General features: G+C 47.8%; 1 protein-coding gene across 2 annotated transcripts in view; it reads right to left on the bottom strand.

The window, feature by feature from the left end:
• Positions 1-14,537: 14,537 nt before the first annotated feature.
• The window catches only part of PTPN9 (protein tyrosine phosphatase non-receptor type 9), a 162,250-nt gene continuing 158,340 nt past the window's right edge, over positions 14,538-18,447 (bottom strand). For both annotated transcript variants that reach the window (XM_081084467.1, XM_081084468.1), the window contains 3 exons: positions 18,022-18,172; positions 17,392-17,599; positions 14,538-16,650 (listed from right to left, as the gene is read on the bottom strand). In XM_081084467.1, the coding sequence (XP_080940593.1) occupies positions 16,436-16,650; positions 17,392-17,599; positions 18,022-18,172 (574 nt within the window). In that variant the 3' untranslated portion in view covers positions 14,538-16,435. The remainder of the gene's footprint in view (positions 16,651-17,391; positions 17,600-18,021; positions 18,173-18,447) is intronic.

Raw genomic sequence — 18,447 nt, 5'->3', positions numbered from 1 at the left:
GTTTTCGCAGTTTCCGACCTTCACTGCTCCTCTCAACTAACCCCGGTGGGTACGCTCATAAGCCGCGCCCCCGCCCCTTCGGCTGTTGCCTTGGGGTAGGCGAGGAAGGAGGCAGCTCCTTGTGTGTGGGATCAGCTGGTGCACGGATCGAAGCCACCGAGTTGTTGGAGGTTTTCCACAGCCGCGGACCGAGTTGGCGCGAGCTGGCGGCCTGGCGGACTCCAGCGCCGAATGCCGGTTCTGCCACGGCCGGGGAATCGGGAGCGCCTTGGCCAGCGCGGGGGACTCTTTCCGGTGGCCTTCCCGCCCCCGGCCGCCCCTCCCGCTAGGCCCGCGTTGCCCCCGCCCCCGGAGTCCATAACAACCGTGGCCCCAGGCACTCGCGCCTCTCAGGAGCGCGCCCACCGTCCCTCCTACAGTTTGCGTATAGAAACGAAACCCTCCGGGCGCCAGTCATGATCGCCCGGCGTGCTCAGTCGCGGAAGCCGCGGGCCTCGGCTCGCTCCCAAACTCCAGCTCTGGACCCCCCCCGCGCCGAGGGCTCAGGCCTCCGCCCCTGCCGAGCCCGCGCGCCGCAGCCCGGGCCCACTTCAGTCGGTGTGCAGAATCACCCTTTTCCCTTTACAATAATTTTTTTAATGCTTTCAAGGGAGACCCCTCCTGCCCGACACTTCACCCAGTCCCCAGCCGCAACCAACCGGAACCAACGGCTCAGTGAAACAAACTAGGCAGCACACCGGCGCGCTGGCGACCCCGGGCCGGGCCGACCCGCCCACGAAACCCGCCTGGCTGGGAAACACACTGGCGAGCGACGACGCAGAGATCTCTTTCCTGGCCTGGCCCTCGCCTCCCTCGGACCCCAAGCCTCCCCTAGTTTCGTCCCGAGGCCCACGGCGTCCGCACCGTGGTGGACAGGCCAAAGCGATCGGCCGGCTAACTAGCCCCCCAAACGCTTGAGATTGGGGGGGAACAAATTAAAAGCAGCTGTTTAACATACCTTGGGAGCCTGGCGAGGAGTCCTGAATGGGGAGAACGCCCCCCATGGGCCATTGGCTCCCCGGCGCTGGCGTCAATCACCCTCGGCCCGCCCCCTCCGCTTGCCCCACCCCTTCTCTTCATTGATCGCCCCCTGCCTCCAAAATAAATACAAATAAATAGATAAACTAGCCTCGCGTGGGAGGCGCTTCTGTAGCAGAGGCCCCTGTCTCTCCGACACCGCCGTCTGAAGTTTCTTGAGGCCTTTGGACCGGAGGGAGACCTTCTGGAACTTGACCCGCGGGGCGGGGGTCTCGGAGGAGGAGCCGGTGGGGCTACTACAGCCCCGCTTCCTTCACACCCGCACCGCGTTCGGAACTGGGCAGAGGGAGGCGATAGGGACACCCTAGGGTTTGGCTGGAGCATCACGACTCCCCAGGCTGTGTAACCTAACCGTGTCCGGCCCGTTCTGGTAGGCACCAGCCTAAAAATGAACTGTGTAAGCAGGAAATCCTGCGTTCAGGCAACAGGCACTAGTCTGAGCCCTACCCTGCGTTGGCAGACACATTCATACCCCACTTGCTGCTGGGTGCGATGGCAGAGACTAGATGAAATTCTTGCTCTGTACCTTCCAAGGGCTCTAACTGAGGAGATGCCACAGAAAGAGCTAAAGGAAGGCAGAAATGTTTATATAAACAGATATCCATAGGAGCTTAGAGCAGGGAGATGCTTTCTAGCTGAAGAAAACTCGGAAGTCTTCCTCATGGAGGAGGTGGTACTCAGGTTAGGTCTTTTTTTAAATAATTTTTTTTTATTTAGTGATTTTAGAGAAGAGAGAAAGGAGAAAGAGAGAGAGAAACATCAATTTGTTGTCCCACTTATTTATACATTTATTGGTTGATTCCTTATGTGCCCTGTCCCAGGGATAGAACCGAAACCTTGGGGTATCAGGACACTCCAATCAACTGAGCTGCCCAGCCAGGGCTCAAGTTGGGTCTTAAATTATTTCATCAGGCAGAAATGGAGAGGTATGTCATTTTCAACAAAGGACACAAAGGAGTAAATGCAAAACATTATTAAGGGCCTTCAAGTGTGGCTACAGTCATGAAAATTAGGGTTGCAAGGATGGGACCAAACAGTAAAATACTTTAATACCTGATTAAAATTCTTAGAATTACACAACAGAATGTATAAGGACTATGGTCATAGGACTACGGGCCCAGAACTATGGATTCAGATACTCAGCATTCCAGTACCTGGTAGGTTCTGAGGGTGGGTTAAGTGAGGGCTACCTACACGTAGCAAGGTGAGGCACAAAGGCTGTTGTAAATACTGGGTTTAGAGAATGCAGAGGTACATCTTCTGGTGGAAGAAGTAGGTGGGAAGAACCAAGAGATGGCTTCTTTTCTCACCCAGCAACCCAACCCAGAAAACCTTCCCTACCTTCAGCAGTCCTCAAGTCAAAGTTCTGACTCAGATCCTTTCTTGAATAATTTACATTGTTATAACTTTCAACCAAAAGGAGTTTCTGAGTGGGGCAGAGGTTACCTCACATGTCTGTGCTAAACAGAGCTGAGCCTGAGGCCAGGGCTCATAATGAGGAAGAAGGACCTGTTGATTGAGGCACCCAGAAAAACTAGGAAAGTCTTCCTCAGGAAAGGTAGCTAGTGTGGATGAGGTATTGTGTGCAGAATGTGAAGGGCCTTGAGTCCCGTGGGCAGAATAGGGACTGCAGGAGAGCATTTAGTATCTTGCTCCCTAGTGTGTCATCAGTTTGGTTCAAATAAACTCAAAAATGCAAAAAACAAAAAAAAGGGTGGGGGCCTGCTGCCGGTTAGACTGTCCAAACAATCCAGGTGAGATGTAATAAGGACTTAACCGGGGCAGTGGCCATAGGTAAGCAAGAATAAAAAAGGAGAGATGTGTTTGAGAAATTCTCAAGGGAACTGGGTGGCTGATTCTGTGTGGGTAACAGAGGAAAAGGAGTCAGTGGCCTGGTGTTTGAAGAGGGAGAAGAGCTTGAGGCTATTGGTTAGGTAATCTGGGTTCTAGATTTAGCCTGGCCAGTGATTGGTGATATATTTAGGCAAGTCCTTTCCTCCCTCTGGGCCTGTTTTGCCCCCCTGTGAAATGGGGTTTAATTGAAGTAGAAAGACAGGCTCTAAAGCCCTTCTTTCACTTAAGAGTCCATGGGGCTAGGGGGTCACACAGGGAAGGAAACTTGACACTAAGGAGAGAGGGCAGGAGGGAAGAAATATTGATTTGGGAAGGGCAATGAGTCATAAAGATGCAGCGGGCACTAGAATCTGGGTGATAGCTTGGTTGACAGAATCATTGAGGGAAAAGGGTCTGCAGGTAGAAAGGCCAAGATATAAGGACTGTGTATTCAGTGGGAGGCCCAGCACCTGGCAGGGCCATGAGGGTTGAGATTTATTCTTAGAAAGGGGGCTCCCTAGGGACTCCATTCTTTTGATTATAAGTCCGGACAGCACATGGTACACTGTGGATGAAGTTACTTGTGGAGAATTTACAATTAGAATAGTTAATTCCACTCAAGAGAACCAGGCTTCACTGATACTCCCTGTCTTCCTAAGTGCACCAAGCTGGTGGGAATCCCCTCCTGAACACGCCTTAGACTGATTTCCACTAAGAAAGTGGTTGGCAAACTGCGGCTTGCGAGCCACATGGGGCTCTTTGCCCCCTTGAGTGTGGCTCTTCCACAAGATACCGACTTCTGTGCATGGGCCACGAAGTTTCTTTCTTTTTTAAAAAAAATATATTTTATTGATTTTTTACAGAGAGGAAGGGAGAGGGATAGAGAGTTAGAAACATTGATGAGAGAGAAACATCGATCAGCTGCCTCCTGCACACCCCCTATTGGGGATGTGCCCCCAACCAAGGTACATGCCCTTGACCGGAATCGAACCTGGGACTCTTGAGTCCACAGGCTGACGCTCTATCCACTGAGCCAAACAGGTTAGGGCAGGCCACAAAGTTTCAATTGCACTGTACGTGCGCGCCTGCACGTGGTATTTTGTGGAAGAGCCACACTCAAGGGGCATGTGCCTTGTGAGCCGCGGTTTGCCTACCACTGCACTAGGACAACCATTCTAATTCACCACAGCAGTCGAGCACAGGAGACCCTTTGGGAGGGGTTTAGCAATTGTTTCTGATTCAGTACACCGATGCCTGCATAGCAGAGCAAGTCCTAGACTCTTTGGGAAAGTGAGTGTAGTAAAACCGCCATATAACAGACTAATTTGGGTAAGCGGGTGTCCATTAATGCCTAAAATCCATATGTGTGTGTGTGTGTGTGTGTGTGTGTGTGTGTATCCTATATAATAAAAGGGTAATATGCAAATTGACCCTAACAGCAGAACTGGGAATGACTGGTCGCTATGACACACACTGACCACCAGGGGGCAGATGCTCAATTCAGGAGCTGCCCCCTGGTGGTCAGTGCGCTCTCACAGGGGGAGCTCTGCTCAGCCACAAGCCAGGCTGATGGCTGCCAGCACAGTGGTGGTGGTGGAAGCCTCTCCTGTCTCCTCAGCAGTGCTAAGGATGTCTGACTACAGTTTAGGCCTGATCCTCGCTGGCAAGTGGACATCCCCCGAGGGCTCCCGGGCTGCCAGAGGGATGTCTGATTGCCAGCTTAGGCCTGATCCCCTGAGGAGAGGGCCTAAGCCAGCAAGTGGACATCCCCCGAGGGTTCCCAGACTGCGAGAAGGCACAGGCCAGGCTGAGGGACCCCCCCGAGTGCACAAATTTTTGTGCACCAGGCCTCTAGTCCTAACTAATAAAAGAGAAACATGGTAATTGGCGTACAACCACTACCCTTCCCATTGGCTAATCAGCGAGATATGCAAATTAACTGCCAGTCAAGATGGCGGGCAGCCAGGCAGCTTGAAACTAACATGAGGCTTGCTTGCTTCAGTGATGGAGGACTCCAACGTTCCCCGCCTGCCCCTGCAGGCCTCTGAGCCTGCAGTCTGAAACATTGTAACAAATCTAGAAGGTAAACAAAACCCCAGAAACCAGCTTTCAGTGAGCCAGGATCTCAGAGCTGGAGTTGATACAGTGTCTCAATTATAGAACCCAGCAGAGGCCTCAGAGCTGGAGCCAGAGCTAAAGCTGGCCCAGAATAAAAACGAAAAAGAAAAAAAGGAGCAGTTGGGAGCTTCAGTCACCCGCGAGCCTGAAAACAGCCCTCAGCCCCTCACCCAGACTGGCCAGGCACCCCAGTGGGGACCCCCACCCTGGTCCAGTACACCCTTCAGGGCAAACCAGACAGCCCCATCCATGCACCAGGCTTTTACCTTTATATAGTAAAAGGGTAATATGCCTCCCAGCACCAGGATCAGTGGAGCCGCGAGGCCTCCCAGCACCAGGATCAGTGTGACGGGGGTAGTGCCCAAACCCCCTGACTGCCCTGCGGCTCTGTGTGTGACAGGGGGCGGGGCCACAACCTCCCTATCCGCCCTGCTCTGTTCGTGACAGGGGAAGGCGCCCCAACCTTCTGATCAGCCCTGCTCTGTGTGTGACAGGGGGGAGCTCCCAAACTCCCTGATTGCCCTGCGGCTCTGTGTGTGACAGGGTGCGGCGCCCCAACCACCCCCCCACCCCCACGGGCTCTGCTCTGTGTGTGACGGGGTAGAGCCATAACCTCCCCATCGGCCCTGCCCTGAGTGTGAGAGTGGCGGCACCCCAACCCCCTGAGCGGCCCTGCTCTGTGGGTGATAGAGGGCGGCGCCCCAACCCCCGCTCCCCCCACGGGCCCTGCTCTGCATGTGATGGGGTAGAACCATAACCTCCCCATCGGCCCTGCCCTGAGTGTGACAGTGGCGGTGCCCCAACCCCCTGATCGGCCCTGCTCTGTGGATGATAGAGGGCAGCGCCCCAACACCCTGATCTGCCCTGCTCTGTGTGTGACGGGGGTGGTGCCCCAACTCCCCTATCGGCCCTACTCTGTGACAGGGGGGAGCTCCTCAACCCCCTGATGGGCCCTGCTATGTGCATGACGGGGGAGCTCCCCAACCCCCTGATCAATCTTGCTCTGTATGTGACAGGGGGGAGCTCCCCAAACCCCTGATGGGCCCTGCTCTGTGTGTGACAGGGTAAGGAGCCCCAACCCCACTGAAGGGCCCTGCTCTGTGCGTGACAGGGGGCAGCGCCCCAACCCCCTGATCGGCCCCGCTCTGTGCATGACAGGGGGTGGCGCCGCAACCTCCCCATCAACCCTGCCTTGAGTGTGACAGGGGGCGGTGCCCCAACCCCCCAATCGGCCCTGCTCTGAGCCCGACCAGGGGCTGCACCTAGGGATTGGGCCTGCCCTCTGCCACCTGGGAGCAGGCCTAAGCCAGCAGGTCGTTATCTCCTGAGGGGTCCCAGACTGCAAGAGGGCACAGGCCAGGCTGAGGGACCGCCCTTCCCTCCCGAGTGCACAAATTTTTTTTTTAAATATATTTTATTGATTTTTTTACAGAGAGGAAAGGAGAGAGATAGAGAGTTAGAAACATCGATGTGAGAGCTATACCGATCAGCTGCCTCCTGCACATCTCCTACTGGGGATGTGCCCGCAACCCAGGTACATGCCCTTGACCGGAATTGAACCTGGGACCTTTCAGTCTGCAGGCCGACGCTCTATCCACTGAGCCAAATTGGTTTTGGCCCGAGTGCACAAATTTTTGTGCACTGGGCCTCTAGTATATATATAAAAGCCTAAGTGACCAAACAACCTGTCACTATGAATGTACACTGACCACCAGGGGGCAGACTCTCGATGCAGGAGTTGCCCCCTGGTGGTCAGTGCACTCCCACAGCAGAAGCGCTGCTCAGCTGACCGACGGGCGCCAGACGCTGGGGGCTGGTGCGAACCTCTCCTGCCTCCGCAGCAGCGCTAATGAGCGGCAGCAGCAGGCACAGGGGGCTAGGATGAGCAGGAGCAGCACAGCACTGGGCTCGGACTCCTCCCTGGCCGCCTGCCGCTTCGTGCACTACTACATCTCCCAGGGGTCCCAGATCGCATGAGAACACAGGCCAGGCTGAGGGACCACACCGGTGCACGAATCCAATCCGTGCACCGGGCCTCTAGTTATATAATAAAGTAGGTTTTCCCAATGGGTATATTAAAAAATTGATAAAATAGCTAACCTGTTTTTACTCATGTAGACATGTTTGTGTAATTATAATTAAGTATGTGTGAAAAGTTTAATTTCACAGAAAAGTTTCCTATATGTATTATTGTAATTTTTAAAAAAATTTTTTAAATACACTTTATTGATTTTTTACAGAGAGGAAGGGAGAGGGACAGAGAGTCAGAAACATCGGATCAGCTGCCTCCTGCACACCCCTCTACTGGGGATGTGCCTGCAACCAAGGTACATGCCCTTGACGGGAATCAAACCCAGGACCCTTCAGTCCTCCGGCTGACGCTCTATCCACTGAGCCAAACCAGTTAGGGCATGTAATTTTAAATTTATGCTGAATAGGTCTAGTAAATGTGTGCATTAACCAGTCACTGTGAGTAAACAAATGCATACATCTGGGGTGTGGCTTAGCGCATGTGGGAACATCAGCCTGCATGTGATAAAACTGCCACCGAGCCCACCAAGTGTGGCTCAGTGGTTGAACGTCAACCCATGAACCAGGAGATCATGGTTAGATTCTCTGGGTCACATGCCTAGGTTGCAGGCTTGATTCCCAGCAGGGGGCGTGCAGGAGGCAGCTGATCAATGATTCTCATCACTGATGTTTCTATCTCTCTCTCAGAAATCAATAAAAACATATATTTTTTTTAATTGAAAAACTGACACAGAAAGTCACACAACATGACAACAGAATCAATTACCAGGCATGATGCTGTATGATCCTGCACAGGATCATATGCTAATCATTCTCCAAACATTGTTTATGAGCAGTGACTCTTAGGTTTAAATATGTAGACTATAGTTGTAGATGTGTAATATTTATTTATGTCTGCAAAATTACTACAGTGTTTTTTCCAACATATGGCCTAGTCACTAAAATTTGTTAAAAATAACAATGAATTAATAACAAAAAAAAAAACCCTGTTAATTTAATTATAAGCAAATCTTGGTTAAAAGCATTTTAAAATTAACAGGGTGTTAATTTTTACATATGATATATGGACAAGAAATTTTGTCCATTAAATCCGAAGTTAGTTAAATCAAAGTCCAAAAAATTGAGGGTTTACTGTTTGATTTGGCGATATTGGTCCGCCAAGCTGCATTTAAGGTTGCATCCACCCCACCTTTCCTTCCTCTACCCTATCAGTGAGGACAAAGAAGTAAATGGATCTGGGTAAGGGCCTTCCTTGGAGAAGTCACACTGAGAAGCCAGGTTCTGATTCCCAGAAGGCCTCTTTTGTGTGTTAGGGATTACTGTCCTATTGTAGCTGAGAAAAGTGAGGCTCAGAGTAGTGGAGTGATTTGCCCAAGTCACCAAGGCACGTATGTGTGGGCCTAAAACCTGAGCTTTGAGCATCCCCCCATGTGCTGTCTCCATAAATGCTAAGGCCCATGATCTAGGTGGGGAATTCTGGAGCAATAGAGTCTCCACACTTACTCCACACTCCTTACCTCCCTAACTCCAAGAGCAGTTTGTCCCCAGATAGGTCTAAATGACTTCTGGCCCTTCCAAAAATATTACCATTGAAGAAGCAAGATTTGTCATCCAAGTGTGTGTGTGTGTGTGTGTGTGTGTGTGTGTGTGTGTGTGTGTGTAAATATATATATATATATCTTCTTCAGCTCTCATATACTCAAAACTGTCACACCTTCAAACACCCTGTGTCTCACAGACATCTCACACTCACATCCACTCACCCTCATTCACGGAAAGGAAACAGTTCTTTAGGGTCTTATGGTATGGGTGACTGAGACACAGGCCCTGCACTTCAATGACTTTGTAAAAAAGATGTCAGTGTCAGTGATACTGTTGTAATTAATTTAGTTATTAACAATAGGAAAGGAGCAAAGAGTGGGCCAAATATTATAGGCATGTCACTTGTGCAGCTTTGCTAAGAAGCTGCAGTTTAACACTCCCCAGTGAGCCACTGGTCTATTCCCTGCAGATCACTGGGGGAAGGGACTGAAGGAGGGGTAGGGAGAGGGAGATAGACACATGTCCAGTAGAGTCTGAGTGAAATAGGGAAGGTACTTTTGGCTGTTAGTCACACCTGGGAACAGATTATTGACCAAAGTAGGCATGGCCACCATAAGCGTGGGAAGATTGGGGATACTTAATTCCCTGAACGAAGGAGTTCACTCTCTTGGCTCCTGGCCCTCTTGGTTCTTTTGGGACTCTTGTTGCAGGGGGTGTGCTCTCTTTGCTCCCCTGCATTTGTCTATAGAACTCACAGCCATGTGAACCACACAATGGACTAATGGATTACAACTAGCCTAATGCTAAACCGGACCCAATTCCAACATGAAACAGAAACTCTGGACACTGGCTTTGCTTTTTAGCTCTACTGAAACCCCAGCTACACTTCTTCCAGGTGTGAATTTAGGGAAATGGGACTTTGGAAACCCAGGGATATAATTCCAGGCAAATAAAAATCACTCATCCTCCCATGCAAGTCTAAGAAAATTCTTTCTCTAAATATCATAAGGACCCCATATCCAGCACTCAGTGTGTAAAGGGATACCCCACTTCTACTGATAACACCAGTGCTGGCTTATAGACCGACCATTGCCAGTTTGGGAATATCTAGGTGAGGGTATTCTTGATCCCCACTCCAACCCAGGTTCAAGGGGAAAAGCTCAAGCTATTGTTCAGAATCCCAGTTATCTACTTCCTAGCTGGATATCTTTGACTTATTTATCTTTTTGACAAGTTACTTATTTATCTTTTCAATTTTCTTACCTATAAACTAAGAACTGTAGTGGGCTGTGAGATTTGAAAAAAAGTATGTTCAGCATTTAGTTAAGAGTCCTCAGATTTTTTTTCTCCTTAATCTCATCTGCTGCTCCCTCTTCTGAAAATTCAAATGCAAAACCTGAGAGGAAGCCAGGACAGGCCTAACAGACCCATCAATCCCACTGTGTGAATGAACTCCATTTCTCTGGAAACCGGTTGGCTTATGTTGTACATATTCCATACTTCTGATATATGGGTGGCTTTGGAGGCTTGGGATTTTTTTCCCCACAAAATATATTTTTATTGGTTTCTAGGAGGAAGAGAGGAGATAGATAGAAACATCAATGATGAGAGAATCATTAATCGGCTGCCTACTGCACTATCCACACTGGGGATCGCTGCTTCCTGCATGATCCACACCGGGCATCAAGCCCACAACCCAGGCATGTGCCCTGACCGGGAATTGAACCAGTGACCTTCTGGTTCATAGGTCGATGTTCAACCACTGAGCCACAAAGGCTGGGCCAGGCTTGGGATTTTTAGTGGGTGTTAAGACTGCTAGGTATTGCCTTGAAGTGTCTTCCCCTCATTGAACATTAATTTACCCCTCTGGATCACTTCCAGCCCAAATCTAGAAAATAGATAAAACAGTATGTTCCCCAGGTTCCCTTTGTTTCAAAGTATTTCCTTTTGTGAATCAGTTGTGGTTTTTTATCTTTTTAAAAAGCAGCAGATTCCTTTGTTCAAATGAAATCTTAATCAGAGGCCTAATATGTAAGAGAGAAAGGTGGGCCTTGCATTGGTTGAAGTAGAGACAGCCCAACCACTGCTGTCTCTATTCCTTTACCTCCCATACATGCCTCCTCCCTGTCACCCCCTCCTTCCCCCACACCCCTCCCGGGCCCCTGAAAAGGCTGATGAACCTACATTCCTGAATCCTGTTCACTCATCCCAGCCACTTCTCACTGCTCACCAGTCTATGAGAACACAGCCCAGCTTTGTCCTTGGTTACCTCTATTAATCACAATCTTTCATAGGCTTTTCTTCATCCTCCCTTAAATGTTGGTGGCTCTCAAGGGTCTCCTCTCTTCTTGCCCTCTTCATTCTTCTCTGTTCTCACCCACTTCCAAGGATCCTAGCTTCTATCCAAACTAAGTCCCAACTGACATCTCCAGCACAGTATCTGCCGTGAACATCAGACTCCGTATGTCCACTGGCTGCTGGCCACAGAACAGGCATTCACTAAAGGTCAAGGAAGTAAAACAGAGACCCCACAGGACAAACAGGCTGACCTAGGCTCAGCTGCACATCTGTAAGTCATGAGGTTTGGACAACTACATTAACTTAGAGACATAACCAGGTTCAGATGTGGGGGAGGAGTAGAAAGAAGTGAACCTGGAGTGGGGGATGGGCACTGTGCACTCTGACCATCTCTCTGCATCTCACTGTCTGCTTTCTTACTTTCATCTTCATCTTAGTCCTAACAACTATCAGGAACATAGTATCCTAAATTGTTGAAAAGGAATCACTGCTCCCAGTCTACTATGTCCATGTTGGCCTTAGAAGAAAAAATATGGGTGTAAAAGATTGCAGCATGTAGATTTAACTTAAACAGAAGGAAGCATTTTATGAAAGCTGTGATGACAGGCAGAGAGAAAGTAAACACTGCAGCAAGTTTCTGAGTTCCAGATTTCTATTTGTGAAGAAGACCTAGTCTTTGTGGTTAAGAGCAGTGTAGTTGAATATGTTTAATATTCACCACTATTTTGTGATGGTAACTATGGGAGCAGATACCTCCCAAGAGAAAATCTGGTTCCCAAGCTTTAGCTCTTGCCCTCGGTAAGCTAACAGTACTAAGTGGGTAGTGACCAAGACCTGAGACAAATCAATCTATGACCTTGGCTGGGAGCTTGGATCCTTAGTTGGTTCATTCCTTGACTCTAAGTCACTCTGTCTGCCCCACATGGAGCAGCATGAAAGTCTTAAAGGCCTATGGATTAGAGGGTTATTTGACCTCTTTTCCAAGTTGGGGGCCAAGTGGGTAGAGAACTGAGTGAATATAGGGAAGTGGGAATTGACCATTAGGAGAAGGTCCTAATGGTTCCTCTGCATATATTCACTTCCAGCAAAGAACTAGATCCTTCGAATTGGAGGGCCTGTAGTAGGATCATCTAATGTGGCCTCTTATTTTACCAAAAGAAGCTAGGACTTGACTTGGGGTAAGTGGTGAGACCTCGACATTACCAAATAGCTCAGTCACTCCAGGCAGGCGTTTCTGTCTGGCCCCTCCCTCCAGGTCTCTCGTGCGTGCATTTACATGTGTGTCTGGTTATTTCTAGAGAGGGGACACCTTTAAAGACAGGAGTCCACCTTCCTCAAGCTACAATGCTAAAATAGTCCAGCTTCCCAAGAACCAGTCCCATTTTGTCATTTACCTGCAAATGGTGACGTGGAGACTGACAATGACGGATCTCTTAGGCTGTGAGTGCTGGGGCATCTTTCACCTCAGGAGTCCCATCCTAGCTTACAGGGATGAGCAGGATAAAGGGACCAATGCTAGCGGAAGTATAAATTAGTTGAAAAATAGCAATCAAATTAGAATAGAAGCCTGAGTTAGACCATGATGCTCTCTTCCCCGAACACTTTTTCATCTTATGTTCGCAACTGTACAATCCAGCATTTGATTGTGGGTTCTCTTGCTTTGTTCACCAAATCTCCTGTGTGAAAGCCTTGACTTCCTGAACAGATTTGGGGCTTCTTTTCTGTCTTCCCCTTTTTTGCCTCCATAAACACTTAAAATGGATAGGCTCACACTGAGCCTACTGATTATCTTCCCAGTGGTGAAAGCTATAAGTAACTATGGTAATGGGGCTGTTGATCTCTTTAAGATTTGGAAGACATCAATTTACTAACCTTCCTCAGAGTCAGGGATACGGACAAAGACAGTGCTTCCGATACCTGGCTTATTCTGTCAGTTACTTAATCACGTACTGGGCAGGATCCAGGCATCTGCATCTTTATGGAGCTCTTGCAAGTGATAACTTCGCCAACACTCAGACATGCAAGGAGGAGCTCATGAGTAACCTGAATTTACAGAGCAATGGTTTACAGCCTCTTCAAATTAATGACAGTTCAAGTCTACTTCCTACAGATAGATCCTTTATAATTTAATCCTATTTCCTATACATTTCACCAAAACCCTGCCCTCTCTGATCTCTCAGATTTCAGGTGTCTCTGTTCAGCGCTTATGCCTTTTGCCCCCAAGAGAATAAAAGAATCATCCAGAAAATGATCAGTTATTTTCTGGCTTAATTATTTTCTCTACAGTTCAGCTAAAGTCAGAAACTCAAGAAAAATTTGTTGGCAGATCAGGAGATGAATCCTTAGAGGGAATCTAGTGTAAGAGTTAACATTAACAGCAGGTACTTTGGAATCAGATGGTCCAGGTTCTTAGTGGCAAACTAATTTTCCTGTACTTCAGTTTTTTTTCTCCTGTCAACACCTACCTCAAAGGTTGTTTTGGCCCTAGCTAGTTTGGCTCAATGGATAGAGCCTCGGCCTGGGTCTGAAGGATCCTGGGTTCAATCCCAGCCAGGGGCGCATGCCTGGATTGTGGGCTCGATCCCCATTAGGGGGCATGCGGGAGGCAGCCAATCAATGATTCCCTCTCATCATTGATGTTTCTCTCTCTCTCTCTCTCCCTTTCTCTCTGAAATCAATAATATATATATATATATATATATATATATATATATATATATTTTTTTTTTTTTTTTTTTTTAAATTTTAGGGTGAATGAAATAATACCTAGAAAGCACTTTAAACACCTGGACAGTCAAGCACCCAGTAAATGTTAACTGCTATAATTTTTAAGAAAACCCCAATATTTGCACACACTCCAGGCCAGAACAGTCCCAACTTGGCAGGCTGTCAATAAGAAGTAGCTCTCTGGCATGGGAAGTAGGCCTGTATGGATAAAGTTTCTTGTTCCATTCTAAGAGAGAGATGCAAGTGACTCAAGATCTTCCCACAAACACGAGTGTACCCATAAGCATGTAGTGTCCCTAGGAAAATCACCCTTTCAGTACTCTACAGACCTAAAGACCCTACACAAGGAGGTCCTATTTGGGAGAATCAGTCACCAACTCTGTCACCCTTCTAGTCTACCCCATGCAACATGAGCTGAAGATCAATGACCTGGAATTTTAAGAACTGTTTATGCTCTAAAAGAGAACTACAAAAAAGATGTAGTTTCAAAAGACAAAACACTATATTTTTGAGAAAGCATTACAGTGAAGAGGCCAAAGGCTTTGTAAGCAGACCAACTTCAGCTCTAGTTCTAGAGCAAATCACTGTAACCCTCTGGACCTTACCTCCTTCATCTATATAGAAATAGAATGGAGAGAGAATAATCTTTCATTGGATTATTGTAAGGTTTGAATGAGGTAATGAGAAGAAAAGCACCAAGCACAGAGATTGGCACCCCAGAAGCACTCAACTGGTACTGATTCCCTATTTCTGCCCAGAGCTAAGGTCCTGGCCTACAGGTATGGCCTACAGCAGTGATGGCGAACCTTTTGAGCTCAGCGTGTCAGCATTTTGAAAAACCCTAACTTAACTCTAGTGCCGTGTAACATATAGAAATTTTTTGATATTTGCAACCATAGTAAAACAAAGACTTATATTTTTGATATTTATTTTATATATTTAAATGCCATTTAACAAAGAAAAATCAACCAAAAACATGAGTTCGTGTGTCACCTCTGACACACGTGTCATAGGTTTGCCATCACTGGCCTACAGGTATGACTCTCAGATATTGAGGCCTTGGGTCCTTCCCTGCCTCTCTATCCCTCCCAGACCAGCTCTTACACCCTTTCCTTACCTTCCCAGCCCCACAATGCTACCAAATTGATGAAGCTAAAAGGATTTGATCATGTCAGTATATTTATATGTAAACACAAAACTATTGGTATAAGATACTGAATATGAACATTTACAATTATTTTCTGAATCTGACTCAATCCATTGACATTAAATACAAAAGGAAAAGATTGTAAAATAAGAACATATACATTCAAGAGCTTATTACAGTATAAAATTATCGAGGTCTGATCAGCTACCAACCTCATCTGTGATGGAGGAAGCTTTAAGGGTTCCTGGGATTTTCTTGGGAATATAGAGCACTGGGGACTCGATTCCATCCCTGACACATCAGGCTAGTAGGCTGGGAGCAGACAGGGATAGGTTGGGTGAATGGGAAGAAAATAGAAATTGCAGGGGCACTGCTATACACAGCTGGGAGTTAAGATTTTTTCTGTCATAGAGCCCACCCAGCTTGAGCGCCAGGGTCTGGCAGGCTACTAGGCAGAAAGAAATGGTTATTTGAGTGGATAGGACCAAGCTGCATAAGGAAAGGGACCTTTTGGTAAAATAAAAAGGGACCCTAGCACAGTCTCCCAGGGAAAGATTCTCATGGTAGTTTTCTTTCTCATGCCTAGGCTCCTTCTCTTTCCTTCTAAGAAATTGCTTTGGTCTCTGGCTGCTCAGTGAGTTCATCTCTACTCCCAGGCTCCAATCCCCGAGGGATAGGAAGAGAAAAGAGAATCACAGTGGAGGTCTATTACCAAAATCAGCAAAGTAAACAGAGGAAACCATTAGGTAAGGGCAATCCATGCTGAATTAAACCAGTGTCACCACAAACCAGTATTGTTGGCTCCAAAAGGTAGCATTCTGGAGTGAGATAAGTCATGACGTAAGGATGAAGGCCTGTGGCAAAAACAGGAAGAGTAGATGTACCTGCGTCCTCTTCCACCACCCTGTGGTCTGACAACAGGAGACAGGATCCCCAACCCCAGCTAGTCCGGGATAAACAGTAGGGCACAAGAAGCAACGAGTCCCAAACTGCAACATGGAGCCCCAGGAACCTTTATAAAGGAGTAACTGTGTGTATATGTATTGATAGAATACCACCATATTGTCAGATACAATATATATTATATACACACATACATATGGACCCATACACATAAGTGCACATACACACACACACACACAGAATAACAGAAGAGACTCGAATACACGCTCTAGGTATAAACGTGCTTGGCACTCGGGACATTTTCTAGAACATATAACTTGGTCAAGCTTTCTGGGAAGGAAGGTGGATGCTCACCAAACCTCCCCATCAAATCCTAGCAATGGGGAAGGAATGGGGAAAGGGACCTCCAGAAGGAGAAGGCATTGGGAAAGGCGGAGGGAGTTTCCTTTCCCACTTAACCTTGCTTAGAGCCTCTGGCAAAAATCAATAGCCACAATTTGGTTTTAATAAGGCACAGTTCAATGGCAGGTGCTAGGAATTAAGAACACATTGCTGCTGGCCCTTTCTAGTAACCATTTCACCACATCTACCCAGCCAAAGGGAAAAGCTGCCCTGCACCAGGAGTCTGGAGTACACCGGGAAACACAAGAAAGAGGCTCATCCATGGCTTCAGTGTAACTGATGGCAGCCTACAGGCTCAGCGGTGTCCAGGGAGTTTAAGGAAGAAGGCTGGCTAGCAGGAGGAAGTTCATGGGACAGTTACTGACTCTCCATAGCCAGGATGTTGTGGCTGGATGGCACCATGCCCTCCCTTTCTGCGAACTCCAGGATTGCCTTGTAGCAAAAATAGTACTGCTCAGGGGTCTGGATACTGAAGGCCCTCTGGGTCCTCATGCGGGACACCGTCTGGAACACATTAAGGGTACCAAGCTCCTCCAACTGTGCCAGGCAGATGTCCAGTGAGCAGAAGGTACCTGAAGGAAGAAAGGAAGTAGTCATATCTGACCTACCTCTCTTCTCCCCACCCTTCTACCAAATAACCCAGGGAGGACTAGATTACTGAATTTATAGGCAAGGGGCCTTAGACCTGAAAGGAGTCAAGGAGGAGGGCACAGTGAGTGCTGGAAGCCAGAGAAATGAGAGGGCATATATATGGAGATAATAGAAAAAGGTGGAAAAATGACAATCCTGATAGAACAACAGCCCTCCCACACCTGGGCCCTAATTTTCAGACTCTACAATTTCTCCATAGAGGCCTAACACAAACCTATTCTTCCTGAGCTTCTCCTAAAGGGATCTCTGACGAGAAATGCCAGCAGTCCCTTCAATAATCATCCCCTTAAGGCTAAAGTTGCTAACTGGATCCAGAATGGAGAGATAAAGCAAGGTGGAGACCTCCCCAGGGAGAGAGATGGGAAGGAAGCAACAGCACAGCTGAGCTCTCTGAGACACCCTGGTGACTGATGGGGTCAGAAGATGATCATGCTGATGGATGTATAAAGCATCAACTCCCAGAGGACTTGGCTTGTGAAGTGTATGTTCTGGACACACACTTAGCACTAGGGATACCAAAAATACATTAAAGAAGAATTTTCCATGGCAATTCACCACCACTGGACCAAATTCTCTCAACCTGGCAAGGAAGAGCTTGGTTATCCATCCCCCACCTTTACTGCCTCCGGAGGCCATGAGAGCTGCATCAGGTGCATCATTACCTGTCCTGCCAATGCCTGCGCTGCAATGGACCACAATGGGTGGTTCAGGGCCCTGCCCTTTGGAGTGTGCGCCCATGCTGCTGACGGCCAACCTCTGCTGGCTCCTGACTGCTCTCAAGAAGTCAATGAGGGAAGCCGCTGAGGAGGGGACACCATAATCGGGCCAGCTCAGGAACTGAAAGTGAGTCACCTGGCGTTTCTGCCGCTCCTTGGATAGAAAAAGAAAAAAAAGTTAGTGAGGTCATTTCTGCTTGCCCTGACTACCTTCAGCTTTTCTAGTTCTTGACGTCCTGGGATCTCTACTACCAAGATTCCTGCCGACCACCCTCAACTTTCTCCACAACTGCTTCTCTACAAACCCAAAGGAAAGATTTAATGTTTGGAAAGGGCAGAATTCCTATTTGTAAGATCCAGATTTCTCCTAAGTTTTATTCCTACGTAATGCCACTGTTGTGTTGCGATAATATGGTTATATTGGCTCTCAATTAAATATCCTGATCCTCTTCCCAGAAAAATGGACGTAACTTATAAGCCCCCTGGAATCCTGCCTATTTCCCTTTGGATATTTTCTTTACAGTAATAGTTCTCCCTTAGCTTCAAAAAAGTGAGAAAATAGAAACCTGGATTTACCTCTGTGTTATGAATTTCTAGCGTTGTTTTCTTATAATGGTTCATGTTCTCCACGCCTAGATTGGTCACTGTGAGGAAGCCAAATCGGATCCGAGAGTCTTTTTCTAAAGGCCAGTACTGGCCACACTTCCTCCTGCCGCCCTCCTCAAAGCTGAAGATACACAGAGCAAGGTAAGCCTTCCACCCTTCCTCTCCACACCATTAATCATGCCCTCCCCAGGGGCAGCAGTATCACCTCTTGCATTGTTTCTAACTTACACCCTTGCTTTCTGGCAGAAAAGAAAGAAAACCTTCATTCTAAACAGACGTAACAACAAAAATTTCTGCATGTACTCATTAAAGCAGATTTTTACTGAGCACCTACTATATCATTTGGCCCCTTTCCTCTGGGTACTCCTCACATATCTGGGATAAATACCGGGTGGA

Source organism: Myotis nattereri, assembly GCF_964212035.1.
Source record: "Myotis nattereri genome assembly, chromosome: 1".
In the NCBI taxonomy this organism is placed as follows: domain Eukaryota; kingdom Metazoa; phylum Chordata; class Mammalia; order Chiroptera; family Vespertilionidae; genus Myotis; species Myotis nattereri.
This window is presented reverse-complemented; position numbering and strand designations above follow the sequence as displayed.